Source organism: Oncorhynchus kisutch, linkage group LG15 (assembly GCF_002021735.2).
Source record: "Oncorhynchus kisutch isolate 150728-3 linkage group LG15, Okis_V2, whole genome shotgun sequence".
Taxonomy (NCBI): Eukaryota; Metazoa; Chordata; class Actinopteri; order Salmoniformes; family Salmonidae; genus Oncorhynchus; species Oncorhynchus kisutch.
In genome coordinates this window covers 79,351,738-79,366,898 of record NC_034188.2, presented here as the reverse complement: position 1 = coordinate 79,366,898, position 15,161 = coordinate 79,351,738, and the positions used below count along the sequence as shown (strand labels likewise).

The following is a 15,161-nucleotide window of genomic DNA, read 5'->3' as shown; positions in this document are numbered from 1 at the left end:
GACAGAAACCTGACCTGTAAGACTCCCCTGAACACAGTCAGTGCTACTAGAAGACAGACACCTGACCTGTAAGACTCCCTGAACACAGTCAGTGCTACTAGAAGACAGACACCTGACCTGAAGACTCCCTGAACACAGTCAGTGCTACTAGAAGACAGAAACCTGACCTGAAGATCTCCCTGAACACAGTCAGTGCTACTAGAAGACAGAAACCTGACCTGAAGACTCCCTGAACACAGTCAGTGCTACTTAGAAGACAGAAAACCTGACCTGTAAGACTCCCTGAACACAGTCAGTGCTACTAGAAGACAGAAACCTGACCTGAAGACTCCCTGAACACAGTCAGTGCTACTAGAAGACAGAAACCTGACCTGAAGACTCCCTGAACACAGTCAGTGCTACTAGAAGACAGAACCTGACCTGTAAGACTCCCTGAACACAGTCAGTGCTACTAGAAGACAGAAACCTGACCTGTAAGACTCCCTGAACACAGTCAGTGCTACTAGAAGACAGACACCTGACCTGAAGACTCCCTGAACACAGTCAGTGCTACTAGAAGACAGAAACCTGACCTGTAAAGACTCCCTGAACACAGTCAGTGCTACTAGAAGACAGAAACCTGACCTGAAGACTCCCTGAACACAGTCAGTGCTACTAGAAGACAGAAACCTGACCTGCTAAAGACTCCCTGAACACAGTCAGTGCTACTAGAAGACAGAACCTGACCTGAAGACTCCCTGAACACAGTCAGTGCTACTAGAAGACAGAAACCTGACCTGTAAAGACTCCCTGAACACAGTCAGTGCTACTAGAAGACAGAACCTGACCTGAAGACTCCCTGAACACAGTCAGTGCTACTAGAAGACAGAAACCTGACCTGAAGACTCCCTGAAACACAGTCAGTGCTACTAGAAGACAGAACCTGACCTGAAGACTCCCTGAACACAGTCAGTGCTACTAGAAGACAGAAACCTGACCTGTAAGACTCCCTGAACACAGTCAGTGCTACTAGAAGACAGAAACCTGACCTGTAAGACTCCCTGAACACAGTCAGTGCTACTAGAAGACAGAAACCTGACCTGAAGACTCCCCTGAACACAGTCAGTGCTACTAGAAGACAGAAACCTGACCTGTAAAGACTCCCTGAACACAGTCAGTGCTACTAGAAGACAGAAACCTGACCTGTAAGACTCCCTGAACACAGTCAGTGCTACTAGAAGACAGAAACCTGACCTGTAAGACTCCCTGAACACAGTCAGTGCTACTAGAAGACAGACACCTGACCTGTAAAGACTCCCTGAACACAGTCAGTGCTACTAGAAGACAGAAACCTGACCTGTAAAGACTCCCTGAACACAGTCAGTGCTACTAGAAGACAGAAACCTGACCTGTAAAGACTCCCTGAACACAGTCAGTGCTACTAGAAGACAGACACCTGACCTGAAGACTCCCTGAACACAGTCAGTGCTACTAGAAGACAGAAACCTGACCTGTAAAGACTCCCTGAACACAGTCAGTGCTACTAGAAGACAGACACCTGACCTGAAGACTCCCTGAACACAGTCAGTGCTACTAGAAGACAGAAACCTGACCTGAAGACTCCCTGAACACAGTCAGTGCTACTAGAAGACAGAAACCTGACCTGAAGACTCCATGAACACAGTCAGTGCTACTAGAAGACAGAAACCTGACCCTGAAGACTCCCTGAACACAGTCAGTGCTACTAGAAGACAGAAACCTGACCTGAAGACTCCCTGAACACAGTCAGTGCTACTAGAAGACAGAAACCTGACCTGAAGACTCCCTGAACACAGTCAGTGCTACTAGAAGACAGAAACCTGACCTGAAAGACTCCCTGAACACAGTCAGTGCTACTAGAAGGACAGGAACCTGACCTGTAAAGACTCCCTGAACACAGTCAGTGCTACTAGAAGACAGAAACTGACCTGAAGACTCCCTGAACACAGTCAGTGCTACTAGAAGACAGACACCTGACCTGAAGACTCCCTGAACACAGTCAGTGCTACTAGAGACAGAACCTGACCTGTAAGACTCCCTGAACCACAGTCAGTGCTACTAGAAGACAGAAACCTGACCTGAAGACTCCCTGAACACAGTCAGTGCTACTAGAAGACAGAAACCTGACCTGAAGACTCCCTGAACACAGTCAGTGCTACTAGAAGACAGAAACCTGACCTGTAAAGACTCCCTGAACACAGTCAGTGCTACTAGAAGACAGACACCTGACCTGAAGACTCCCTGAACACAGTCAGTGCTACTAGAAGACAGAAACCTGACCTTAAGACTCCCTGAACACAGTCAGTGCTACTAGAAGACAGAAACCTGACCTGTAAAGACTCCCTGAACACAGTCAGTGCTACTAGAAGACAGAACACCTGACCTGAAGACTCCCTGAACACAGTCAGTGCTACTAGAAGACAGACACCTGACCTGAAGACTCCCTGAACACAGTCAGTGCTACTAGAAGACAGAAACCTGACCTGTAAAGACTCCCTGAACACAGTCAGTGCTACTAGAGACAGAAACCTGACCTGTAAAGACTCCCGGAACACAGTCAGTGCTACTAGAAGACAGACACCTGACCTGAAGGACTCCCTGAACACAGTCAGTGCTACTAGAAGACAGAAACCTGACCTGTAAGACTCCCTGAACACAGTCAGTGCTACTAGCAGACAGAAACCTGGCCTGAAGACTCCATGAACACAGTCAGTGCTACTAGAAGACAGAAACCTGACCTGAAGACTCCCTGAACACAGTCAGTGCTACTAGAGGACAGAAATCTGACCTGAAGACTCCCTGAACACAGTCAGTGCTACTAGAAGACAGAAACCTGACCTGAAGACTCCCTGAACACAGTCAGTGCTACTAGAAGACAGACACCTGACCTGAAGACTCCCTGAACACAGTCAGTGCTACTAGAAGACAGAACCTGACCTGAAGACTCCCTGAACACAGTCAGTGCTGCTAGCAGACAGAACCTGACCTGAAGACTCCCTGAACACAGTCAGTGCTACTAGAAGACAGATACCTGACCTGAAGACTCCCTGAACACAGTCAGTGCTACTAGAAGACAGAAACCTGACCTGTAAAGACTCCCTGAACACAGTCAGTGCTACTAGAACACAGACACCTGACATGTAAAGACTCCCGGAACACAGTCAGTGCTACTAGAAGACAGAAACCTGACCTGTAAAGACTCCCTGAACACAGTCAGTGCTACTAGAAGACAGAAACCTGACCTGTAAAGACTCCCTGAACACAGTCAGTGCTACTAGAAGACAGACACCTGACCTGAAGACTCCCTGAACACAGTCAGTGCTACTAGAAGACAGAAACCTGACCTGTAAAGACTCCCTGAACACAGTCAGTGCTACTAGCAGACAGAAACCTGACCTGAAGACTCCCTGAACACAGTCAGTGCTACTAGAAGACAGACACCTGACATGTAAAGACTCCCTGAACACAGTCAGTGCTACTAGAAGACAGAAACCTGACCTGTAAAGACTCCCTGAACACAGTCAGTGCTACTAGAAGACAGAAAACCTGACCTGTAAAGACTCCCTGAACACAGTCAGTGCTACTAGGAAGACAGACAACTGACCTTGAAGACTCCCCTGAACCACAGTCAGTGCTACTAGCAGACAGAAACCTGACCTGAAGGCTCCATGAACACAGTCAGTGCTACTAGAAGAACAGAAACCTGACCTGAAGGACTCCCTGAACACAGTCAGTGCTACTAGAAGACAGAAACCTGACCTGAAGACTCCCTGAACACAGTCAGTGCTACTAGAGGACAGAAACCTGACCTGAAGACTCCCTGAACACAGTCAGTGCTACTAGAAGACAGAAACCTGACCTGTAAGACTCCCTGAACACAGTCAGTGCTACTAGAAGACAGACACCTGACATGTAAAGACTCCCTGAACACAGTCGTGGCTACTAGAAGACAGACACCTGACCTGTAAAGACTCCCTGAACACAGTCAGTGCTACTAGAAGACAGACACCTGACCTGTAAAGACTCCCTGAACACAGTCAGTGCTACTAGAAGACAGACACCTGACCTGTAAAGACTCCCTGAACACAGTCAGTGCTACTAGAAGACAGAAACCTGACCTGTAAAGACTCCCTGAACACAGTCAGTGCTACTAGAAGACAGAAACCTGACCTGTAAAGACTCCCTGAACACAGTCAGTGCTACTAGAAGACAGACACCTGACCTGAAGACTCCCGAACACAGTCAGTGCTACTAGAAGACAGAAACCTGACCTGTAAAGACTCCCTGAACACAGTCAGTGCTACTAGAAGACAGACACCTGACCTGAAGACTCCCTGAACACAGTCAGTGCTACTAGAAGACAGATACCTGACCTCAAGACTCCCTGAACACAGTCAGTGCTACTAAAAGACAGAAACCTGACCTGAAGGCTCCATGAACACAGTCAGTGCTACTAGAAGACAGAAACCTGACCTGAAGACTCCCTGAACACAGTCAGTGCTACTAGAAGACAGAAACCTGACCTGAAGACTCCCTGAACACAGTCAGTGCTACTAGAGGACAGAAACCTGACCTGAAGACTCCCTGAACACAGTCACTGCTACTAGAAGACAGAAACCTGACCTGTAAAGACTCCCTGAACACAGTCAGTGCTACTAGAAGACAGACACCTGACATGTAAAGACTCCCTGAACACAGTCGGTGCTACTAGAAGACAGACACCTAACCTGAAGACTCCCTGAACACAGTCAGTGCTACTAGAAGACAGAAACCTGACCTGAAGACTCCCTGAACACAGTCAGTGCTACTAGAAGACAGACACCTGACCTGAAGACTCCCTGAACACAGTCAGTGCTACTAGAGGACAGAAACCTGACCTGTAAAGACTCCCTGAACACAGTCAGTGCTACTGGAGGACAGAAATCTGACCTGAAGACTCCCTGAACACAGTCAGTGCTACTAGAAGACAGAAACCTGACCTGTAAAGACTCCCTGAACACAGTCAGTGCTACTAGAAGACAGACACCTGACCTGAAGACTCCCTGAACACAGTCAGTGCTACTAGAAGACAGATACCTGACCTCAAGACTCCCTGAACACAGTCAGTGCTACTAAAAGACAGAAACCTGACCTGAAGGCTCCATGAACACAGTCAGTGCTACTAGAAGACAGAAACCTGACCTGAAGACTCCCTGAACACAGTCAGTGCTACTAGAAGACAGAAACCTGACCTGAAGACTCCCTGAACACAGTCAGTGCTACTAGAGGACAGAAACCTGACCTGAAGACTCCCTGAACACAGTCACTGCTACTAGAAGACAGAAACCTGACCTGTAAAGACTCCCTGAACACAGTCAGTGCTACTAGAAGACAGACACCTGACATGTAAAGACTCCCTGAACACAGTCGGTGCTACTAGAAGACAGACACCTAACCTGAAGACTCCCTGAACACAGTCAGTGCTACTAGAAGACAGAAACCTGACCTGAAGACTCCCTGAACACAGTCAGTGCTACTAGAAGACAGACACCTGACCTGAAGACTCCCTGAACACAGTCAGTGCTACTAGAGGACAGAAACCTGACCTGTAAAGACTCCCTGAACACAGTCAGTGCTACTGGAGGACAGAAATCTGACCTGAAGACTCCCTGAACACAGTCAGTGCTACTAGAAGACAGACACCTGACCTGAAGACTCCCTGAACACAGTCAGTGCTACTAGAAGACAGAAACCTGACCTGAAGACTCCCTGAACACAGTCAGTGCTACTAGAAGACAGATACCTGACCTCAAGACTCCCTGAACACAGTCAGTGCTACTAAAAGACAGAAACCTGACCTGTAAAGACTCCCTGAACACAGTCAGTGCTACTAGAAGACAGAAACTTGACCTGTAAAGACTCCCTGAACACAGTCAGTGCTACTAGAAGACAGACACCTGACCTGAAGACTCCCTGAACACAGTCAGTGCTACTAGAAGACAGAAACCTGACCTGTAAAGACTCCCTGAACACAGTCAGTGCTACTAGCAGACAGAAACCTGACCTGAAGACTCCATGAACACAGTCAGTGCTACTAGAAGACAGAAACCTGACCTGAAGACTCCCTGAACACAGTCAGTGCTACTAGAGGACAGAAATCTGACCTGAAGACTCCCTGAACACAGTCAGTGCTACTAGAAGACAGAAACCTGACCTGAAGACTCCCTGAACACAGTCAGTGCTACTAGAAGACAGACACCTGACCTGAAGACTCCCTGAACACAGTCAGTGCTACTAGAAGACAGAAACCTGACCTGAAGACTCCCTGAACACAGTCAGTGCTACTAGAAGACAGAAACTTGACCTGAAGACTCCCTGAACACAGTCAGTGCTACTAGAAGACAGAAACCGGACCTGTAAAGACTTCCTGAACACAGTCAGTGCTACTAGAAGACAGAAACCTGACCTGTAAAGACTCCCTGAACACAGTCAGTGCTACTACAAGATAGAAACCTGACCTGAAGACTCCCTGAACACAGTCAGTGCTACTAGAAGACAGAAACCTGACCTGTAAAGACTCCCTGAACACAGTCAGTGCTACTAGAAGACAGACCCCTGACCTGTAAAGACTCCCTGAACACAGTCAGTGCTACTAGAAGACAGAAACCTGACCTGAAGACTCCCTGAACACAGTCAGTGCTACTAGAAGACAGAAACCTGACCTGAAGACTCCCTGAACACAGTCAGTGCTACTAGAAGACAGACACCTGACCTGAAGACTCCCTGAACACAGTCAGTGCTACTAGAAGACAGACACCTGACATGTAAAGACTCCCTGAACACAGTCAGTGCTACTAGAAGACAGAAACCTGACCTGTAAAGACTCCTTGAACACAGTCAGTGCTACTAGAAGACAGAAACCTGACCTGTAAAGACTCCCTGAACACAGTCAGTGCTACTAGAAGACAGACACCTGACCTGAAGACTCCCTGAACACAGTAAGTGCTACTAGAAGACAGAAACCTGACCTGTAAAGACTCCCTGAACACAGTCAGTGCTACTAGCAGACAGAAACCTGACCTGAAGACTCCCTGAACACAGTCAGTGCTACTAGAAGACAGAAACCTGACCTGAAGACTCCCTGAACACAGTCAGTGCTACTAGAGGACAGAAACCTGACCCGAAGACTCCCCGAACACAGTCAGTGCTACTAGAAGACAGACACCTGACCTGAAGACTCCCTGAACACAGTCAGTGCTACTAGAAGACAGAAACCTGACCTGAAGACTCCCTGAACACAGTCAGTGCTACTAGAAGACAGACACCTGACCTGAAGACTCCCTGAACACAGTCAGTGCTACTAGAGGACAGAAACCTGACCTGTAAAGACTCCCTGAACACAGTCAGTGCTACTAGAGGACAGAAACCTGACCTGAAGACTCCCTGAACACAGTCAGTGCTACTAGAAGACAGAAACCTGACCTGAAGACTCCCTGAACACAGTCAGTGCTACTAGAAGACAGACACCTGACCTGAAGACTCCCTGAACACAGTCAGTGCTACTAGAAGACAGAAACCTGACCTGAAGACTCCCTGAACACAGTCAGTGCTACTAGAAGACAGAAACCTGACCTGAAGACTCCCTGAACACAGTCAGTGCTACTAGAAGACAGAAACCTGACCTGTAAATACTCCCTGAACACAGTCAGTGCTACTAGAAGACAGAAACCTGACCTGTAAAGACTCCCTGAACACAGTCGGTGCTACTAGAAGACAGAAACCTGACCTGAAGACTCCCCGAACACAGTCAGTGCTACTAGAAGACAGAAACCTGACCTGTAAAGACTCCCTGAACACAGTCAGTGCTACTAGAAGACAGACACCTGACCTGTAAAGACTCCCTGAACACAGTCAGTGCTACTAGAAGACAGATACCTGACCTGAAGACTCCCTGAACACAGTCAGTGCTACTAGAAGACAGAAACCTGACCTGTAAAGACTCCCTGAACACAGTCAGTGCTACTAGAAGACAGACACCTGACATGTAAAGACTCCCTGAACACAGTCAGTGCTACTAGAAGACAGAAACCTGACCTGTAAAGACTCCCTGAACACAGTCAGTGCTACTAGAAGACAGAAACCTGACCTGTAAAGACTCCCTGAACACAGTCAGTGCTACTAGAAGACAGAAACCTGACCTGTAAAGACTCCCTGAACACAGTCAGTGCTACTAGAAGACAGAAACCTGACCTGAAGACTCCCTGAACACAGTCAGTGCTACTAGAAGACAGAAACCTGACCTGAAGACTCCCTGAACACAGTCAGTGCTACTAGAGGACAGAAACCTGACCTGAAGACTCCCTGAACACAGTCAGTGCTACTAGAAGACAGAAACCTGACCTGTAAAGACTCCCTGAACACAGTCAGTGCTACTAGAAGACAGACACCTGACCTGTAAAGACTCCCTGAACACAGTCAGTGCTACTAGAAGACAGACACCTGACCTGAAGACTCCCTGAACACAGTCAGTGCTACTAGAAGACAGACACCTGACCTGAAGACTCCCTGAACACAGTCAGTGCTACTAGAAGACAGACACCTGACCTGAAGACTCCCTGAACACAGTCAGTGCTACTAGAGGACAGAAACCTGACCTGTAAAGACTCCCTGAACACAGTCAGTGCTACTAGAAGACAGAAACCTGACCTGTAAAGACTCCCTGAACACAGTCAGTGCTACTAGAAGACAGAAACCTGACCTGAAGACTCCCTGAACACAGTCAGTGCTACTAGAAGACAGAAACCTGACCTGTAAAGACTCCCTGAACACAGTCAGTGCTACTAGAAGACAGAAACCTGACCTGTAAAGACTCCCTGAACACAGTCAGTGCTACTAGAAGACAGAAACCTGACCTGAAGACTCCCTGAACACAGTCAGTGCTACTAGAAGACAGAAACCTGACCTGAAGACTCCCTGAACACAGTCAGTGCTACTAGAAGACAGACACCTGACCTGAAGACTCCCTGAACACAGTCAGTGCTACTAGAAGACAGATACCTGACCTGAAGACTCCCTGAACACAGTCAGTGCTACTAGAAGACAGAAACCTGACCTGTAAAGACTCCCTGAACACAGTCAGTGCTACTAGAAGACAGAAACCTGACCTGAAGACTCCCTGAACACAGTCAGTGCTACTAGAAGACAGAAACCTGACCTGTAAAGACTCCCTGAACACAGTCAGTGCTACTAGAAGACAGAAACCTGACCTGTAAAGACTCCCTGAACACAGTCAGTGCTACTAGAAGACAGAAACCTGACCTGAAGACTCCCTGAACACAGTCAGTGCTACTAGAAGACAGAAACCTGACCTGTAAAGACTCCCTGAACACAGTCAGTGCTACTAAAAGACAGAAACCTGACCTGTAAAGACTCCCTGAACACAGTCAGTGCTACTAGAAGACAGAAACCTGACCTGTAAAGACTCCCTGAACACAGTCAGCGCTACTAGAAGACAGAAACCTGACCTGAAGACTCCCTGAACACAGTCAGTGCTACTAGAAGACAGAAACCTGACCTGTAAAGACTCCCTGAACACAGTCAGTACTACTAGAAGACAGAAACCTGACCTGTAAAGACTCCCTGAACACAGTCAGTGCTACTAGAAGACAGACACCTGACCTGAAGACTCCCTGAACACAGTCAGTGCTACTAGAAGACAGAAACCTGACCTGAAGACTCCCTGAACACAGTCAGTGCTACTAGAAGACAGAAACCTGACCTGTAAAGACTCCCTGAACACAGTCAGTGCTACTAGAAGACAGAAACCTGACCTGAAGACTCCCTGAACACAGTCAGTGCTACTAGAAGACAGAAACCTGACCTGAAGACTCCCTGAACACAGTCAGTTAAAAGCATTCAAATGAGTTCAGCTGGGGCAGATAGGCCCCCAGAGGACGACTAACCTACAGAAATAGTCTGGTAGAAAAGAACAGACAAATCCAAGAAGAACTAGGAAACAACACAGACTTTTAAAGCTATAACCCAGAGGAACATAACTAATTTAGGAGAAAAAGACAGGAAAATTGTAAAGAAATATAGCAGTGTGTGTAGCTTGCTGACAGAGGAGACTGTAGATAGAGGATGGAGAGAGCAGTGTGTGTAGCTTGCTGACAGAGGAGACTGTAGATAGAGGATGGAGAGAGCAGTGTGTGTAGCTTGCTGACAGAGGAGACTGTAGATAGAGGATAGAGAGAGCAGTGTGTGTAGCTTGCTGACAGAGGAGACTGTAGATAGAGGACGGAGAGAGCAGTGTGTGTAGCTTGCTGACAGAGGAGACTGTAGATAGAGGATGTTATACAACAGGACCATTTTAGCCTCTTTTTCTGATGCGCCCACACACACACACGCAGACACAGACAGTACATAAATACCTTCTCCTTGGTGCCTGACTGGGAGCAGTCTGGTCGGGTGCGGATGGTGAAGGGGGAGGCCAGGCGCAGCAGTATGGCCTGGAAGGTGGGCTGGATCCTAGGGGAGATGATCTCAAAACAGTCCCTGAAGGAGAGGGTCCGGTGAGGCTCGATCCGTGCCTGCCTCCTCAGACCTTCCCCTAGCTGAAGCAGCTCCATGCTGGGGCCCAGCACCAGGTGGAAGGGGAAGGCCCTGCAGAATGTTGCTGGACCGATGCGCAGGTCAGTGGGGGAGAGGGAGAGGGGCGGGAGGGTCTGCTTGGGGGTCTCTGTTGGAAGAGTGACAGAGGAGGGAGGGATGGAGGAAGGGGAAGGTGAGGTTTCTCTGATGAGGAAGGAGAGGCAGACGGGGGCAGACGGGGAAGGAGAGGGGGTCGGTGTAGGGGTGGAGTCTCCTCCTGAGTGTTCTGCGTCCTCATTGGGCGACAAGGGCGCTAGGGGAGGGGCTTCCTTCACCACAACTTGGGAGTGGAAGATTCGGCGTGCGACGGCTCGGATCAGACCAGGCATAGCCAATCCCACGACAGGGGCGGGGTTAAAGCAATGGAGGAGGAGAAGCTTTCCTTCCACTCTCTCCCTTCCTCTTCCTCTCTCCTCCTCGTGAGGGTCTTTGCATTGAAAGGAGGGGCTCTCTGAGGAGGCACGGCGTCCGGTCGAGGTTCTGATGTGTTCTAAGATGGCGTCAAAGCCGTTAAAGAAGTCCTGCAGGTTGCCTCCCACCGCTCTTAGAACTCGCTCGTTCTCCTCGAAACACAGACCGAAGAACTCCTCCCCGAAACGCTCCCTCAGCTCACAGAACTGCACACCTAGAACACAGCACCAGCAGAACATCAGGATAACACAATCACAACCTCAGGACAACACAACAACAACCTCAGGACAACACAACAACAACCTCAGGACAACACAACAACAACCTCAGGACAACACAACCACAACCTCAGGACAACACAACAACAACCTCAGGACAACACAACCACAACCTCAGGACAACACAACCACAACCTCAGGACAACACAACCACAACCTCAGGACAACACAACAACAACCTCAGGACAACACAACAACGACCTCAGGACAACACAACAACAACCTCAGGACAACACAACCACAACCTCAGGACAACACAACCACAACCTCAGGACAACACAACAACAACCTCAGGACAACACAACAACGACCTCAGGACAACACAACCACAACCTCAGGACAACACAACAACAACCTCAGGACAACACAACAATGACCTCAGGACACCGTAAGGACAACACAACATCAAAGTAAATGAACACAGCTGGAGTGCCATGGCTGGGCCGTAGGGAGTTATTTACTGTGAAGGACAAGCAGAGCAGAACGCTGATCTAGAGTCAGCTTTAGAGCACACACACACACACAGTTTCTGTTTTTCTGACTGATCAGTCAACCCTGATGCATAACAAACAGAGAGAACACAACAGGCTGGACAACACACAAAAAACGACAAACCACACACAGGTGGGTTAGGTAATGAGGGTATGGTGAGGAGCATGCTGACATTTACAGGCATGTCACGGCTGAGACAGCGATGGAGAGAGGGAGGTTGAGAGACATGGAGAGAGGGAGGTAGACAGATGGTGGGAGGGAGGTAGAGAGGTAGAGAGAGGGAGGTTGAGAGACATGGAGAGAGGGAGGTAGACAGATGGTGGGAGGGAGGTAGAGAGGTAGAGAGAGGGAGGTTGAGAGACATGGAGAGAGGGAGGTAGACAGATGGTGGGAGGGAGGTAGAGAGGTAGAGAGAGGGAGGTTGAGAGACATGGAGAGAGGGAGGTAGACAGATGGTGGGAGGGAGGTAGAGAGGTAGAGAGAGAGAGGTTGAGAGACATGGAGAGAGGGAGAGAGACAGATGGTGGGAGGGAGGTAGAGAGGTAGAGAGATGGAGGTACAGAGAAATGGGGGGAGGGAGAGAGATGGAGGGAGGTAGATGGAGGGAGGGAGGTAGAGAGATGGAGGGAGGTAGATGGAGGGAGGGAGGTAGAGAGATGGAGGGAGGGAGGTAGATGGAGGGAGGAGGTAGAGAGATGGAGGGAGGGAGGTAGATGGAGGGAGGAGGTAGAGAGATGGAGGGAGGGAGGTAGATGGACGGAGGAGGTAGAGAGATGGAGGGAGGGAGGTAGATGGAGGGAGGAGGTAGAGAGATGGAGGGAGGGAGGTAGATGGAGGGAGGAGGTAGAGAGATGGACGGAGGGAGGTAGATGGAGGGAGGAGGTAGATGGAGATGATGGAGGGAGGTAGAGAGACGGAGGGAGGTAGATGGAGATGATGGAGGGAGGTAGAGAGATGGAGGGAGAACACTGAGGAACAGGTTGTGCTTTAACCTAATAATCATCAGTACTTCAGCACAAGACAGAAGGATGGAGGGGGGAGGAGAGAAAGGGATTAGGGAAGAGGAGGGAGGGAGGAGAGAGAGGGATTAGGGAAGAGGAGGGAGGTAGGAGAGCCAGGAAAGGGAGAGGAAGGATGAGAGAGAGGGATTAGGGAAGAGGAGGGAGGTAGGAGAGCCAGGAAAGGGAGAGGAAGGAGAAGAGAGAGGGATTAGGGAAGAGGAGGTAGGAGAGCCAGGAAAGGGAGAGGAAGGAGAAGAGAGAGGGATTAGGGAAGAGGAGGTAGGAGAGCCAGGAAAGGGAGAGGAAGGAAGAGAGAAAGAGAAAAGCAGAAAGAGGTCAAGAAGAAGTGTGTTTGCCAGAGCTCCACACTGTGAGGGGTTCATGTGCATGCGTGTGGAGGTGTTGCTTTTAGTTGTAAAGTGCAGCTGAATAATTATTCTAGTGTAAACATTATAAATCACACACCTATTCCACACACAGCTTCATTTTTGTGAAATGTCAGGACTTTTTGGGGAGTCAAAATGACACACACACACGTTTGGACATAAATCAAACCCTTATACATCAAAAAGCACACACTATCCCTTACTAAGCATAGTTAGCAGACAGCATTAATCAAACATAGTTAGCAGACAGCACTAATCAAACCCTGATACATCAAAAAGCACACACCATCCCTTACTAAGCATAGTTAGCAGACAGCATTAATCAAACATAGTTAGCAGACAGCACTAATCAAACCCTGATACATCAAAAAGCACACACTATCCCTTACTAAGCATAGTTAGCAGACAGCACTAATCAAACCCTGATGCATCAAAAAGCACACACCATCCCTTACTAAGCATAGTTAGCAGGCAGCATTAATCAAACCCTGATACATTAAACAGCACACACTATCCCTTACTAAGCATAGTTAGCAGACAGCACTAATCAAACCCTGATACATCAAAAAGCACACACTATCCCTTACTAAGCATAGTTAGCAGACAGCACTAATCAAACCCTGATACATCAAAAAGCACACACTATCCCTTACTAAGCATAATTAGCAGACAGCATTAATCAAACATAGTTAGCAGACAGCACTAATCAAACACTGATACATTAAACAGCACACACTATCCCTTACTAAGCATAGTTAGCAGACAGCACTAATCAAACCCTGATACATCAAAAAGCACACACCATCCCTTACTAAGCATAGTTAGCAGACAGCACTAATCAAACCCTGATACATTAAACAGCACACACTATCCCTTACTAAGCATAGTTAGCAGACAGCACTAATCAAACCCTGATACATCAAAAAGCACACACCATCCCTTACTAAGCATAGTTAGCAGACAGCACTAATCAAACCCTGATACATCAAAAAGCACACACTATCCCTTACTAAGCATAGTTAGCAGACAGCACTAATGTGCACACAGAGACTAAGCAGAGAGCATAGAAGTCCTTAAAAGCACACACACACACAAAGTAAACAGGCAGTACCAATAACATTCTGCCAACACACAAGTCTACACCGACGGGCTACACATGTACGACACACACCCACTCAAGTCACATGGTAGAGTGATACTGACCCTGTAGAGTAGCCATGTACTGTAGTATTCCTGAGATGTCCTCCTCTTCTCCAGAACCACAATGATCCACAAAGGGACACTTCTCCAAAGTAACACTTTTCTTTTCCTCCTCCCCATCCTCTCTGCACCTTTGACACACACACACACACGGAATGGGGACAGAGAGATTATATAATTAAGCAATAAGGCCCGAGAGAGTGTGGTATATGGGCAATAAGCACGACGCAACATGGAGTGCCTGGATGCAGCCCTTAGCCATGGTATATTGGCCATATACCACAAACCCCTGAGGTGCCTTATTACTATTATAAACTGGTTACCAACGTAACAGAGCAGTAAAAATACATGTTTTGTCATATCTGTGGTATACGGTCAAATATACCACAGCTGTCAGCCAATCAGCATTCAGGGCTCAAACCCCCCAGTTTATAACAGGCTAGAGAGTGCCTCATTGCTGGTCTGTTTATAAACCAATGGGGCACTACCGTAATATTTACCGTGGCATTACTGTAATATTGACCTGCTATGTCTAATGAGCACATTTACCACCCTAATAGACAGAGATCACACACACACACACACACACACACACACACACACACACACACACACACACACACACACACACACACACACACACACACACACACACACACAGTAATAATTAACTATACTGAACAAAATGTAAACACAACATGCAACAATTTCTATGATTTTACTGAGTTACAGTTCATATAAGGTAA

General features: G+C 48.1%; 1 protein-coding gene across 2 annotated transcripts in view; it reads right to left on the bottom strand.

Moving 5' to 3' along the window:
- Window positions 1-15,161, bottom strand: part of gucy1a2 (guanylate cyclase 1, soluble, alpha 2) — a 104,254-nt gene that overhangs the window by 76,934 nt on the left and 12,159 nt on the right. For both annotated transcript variants that reach the window (XM_031791156.1, XM_031791157.1), the window contains 2 exons: window positions 14,419-14,546; window positions 10,428-11,272 (listed from right to left, as the gene is read on the bottom strand). In XM_031791156.1, the coding sequence (XP_031647016.1) occupies window positions 10,428-11,272; window positions 14,419-14,546 (973 nt within the window). The remainder of the gene's footprint in view (window positions 1-10,427; window positions 11,273-14,418; window positions 14,547-15,161) is intronic.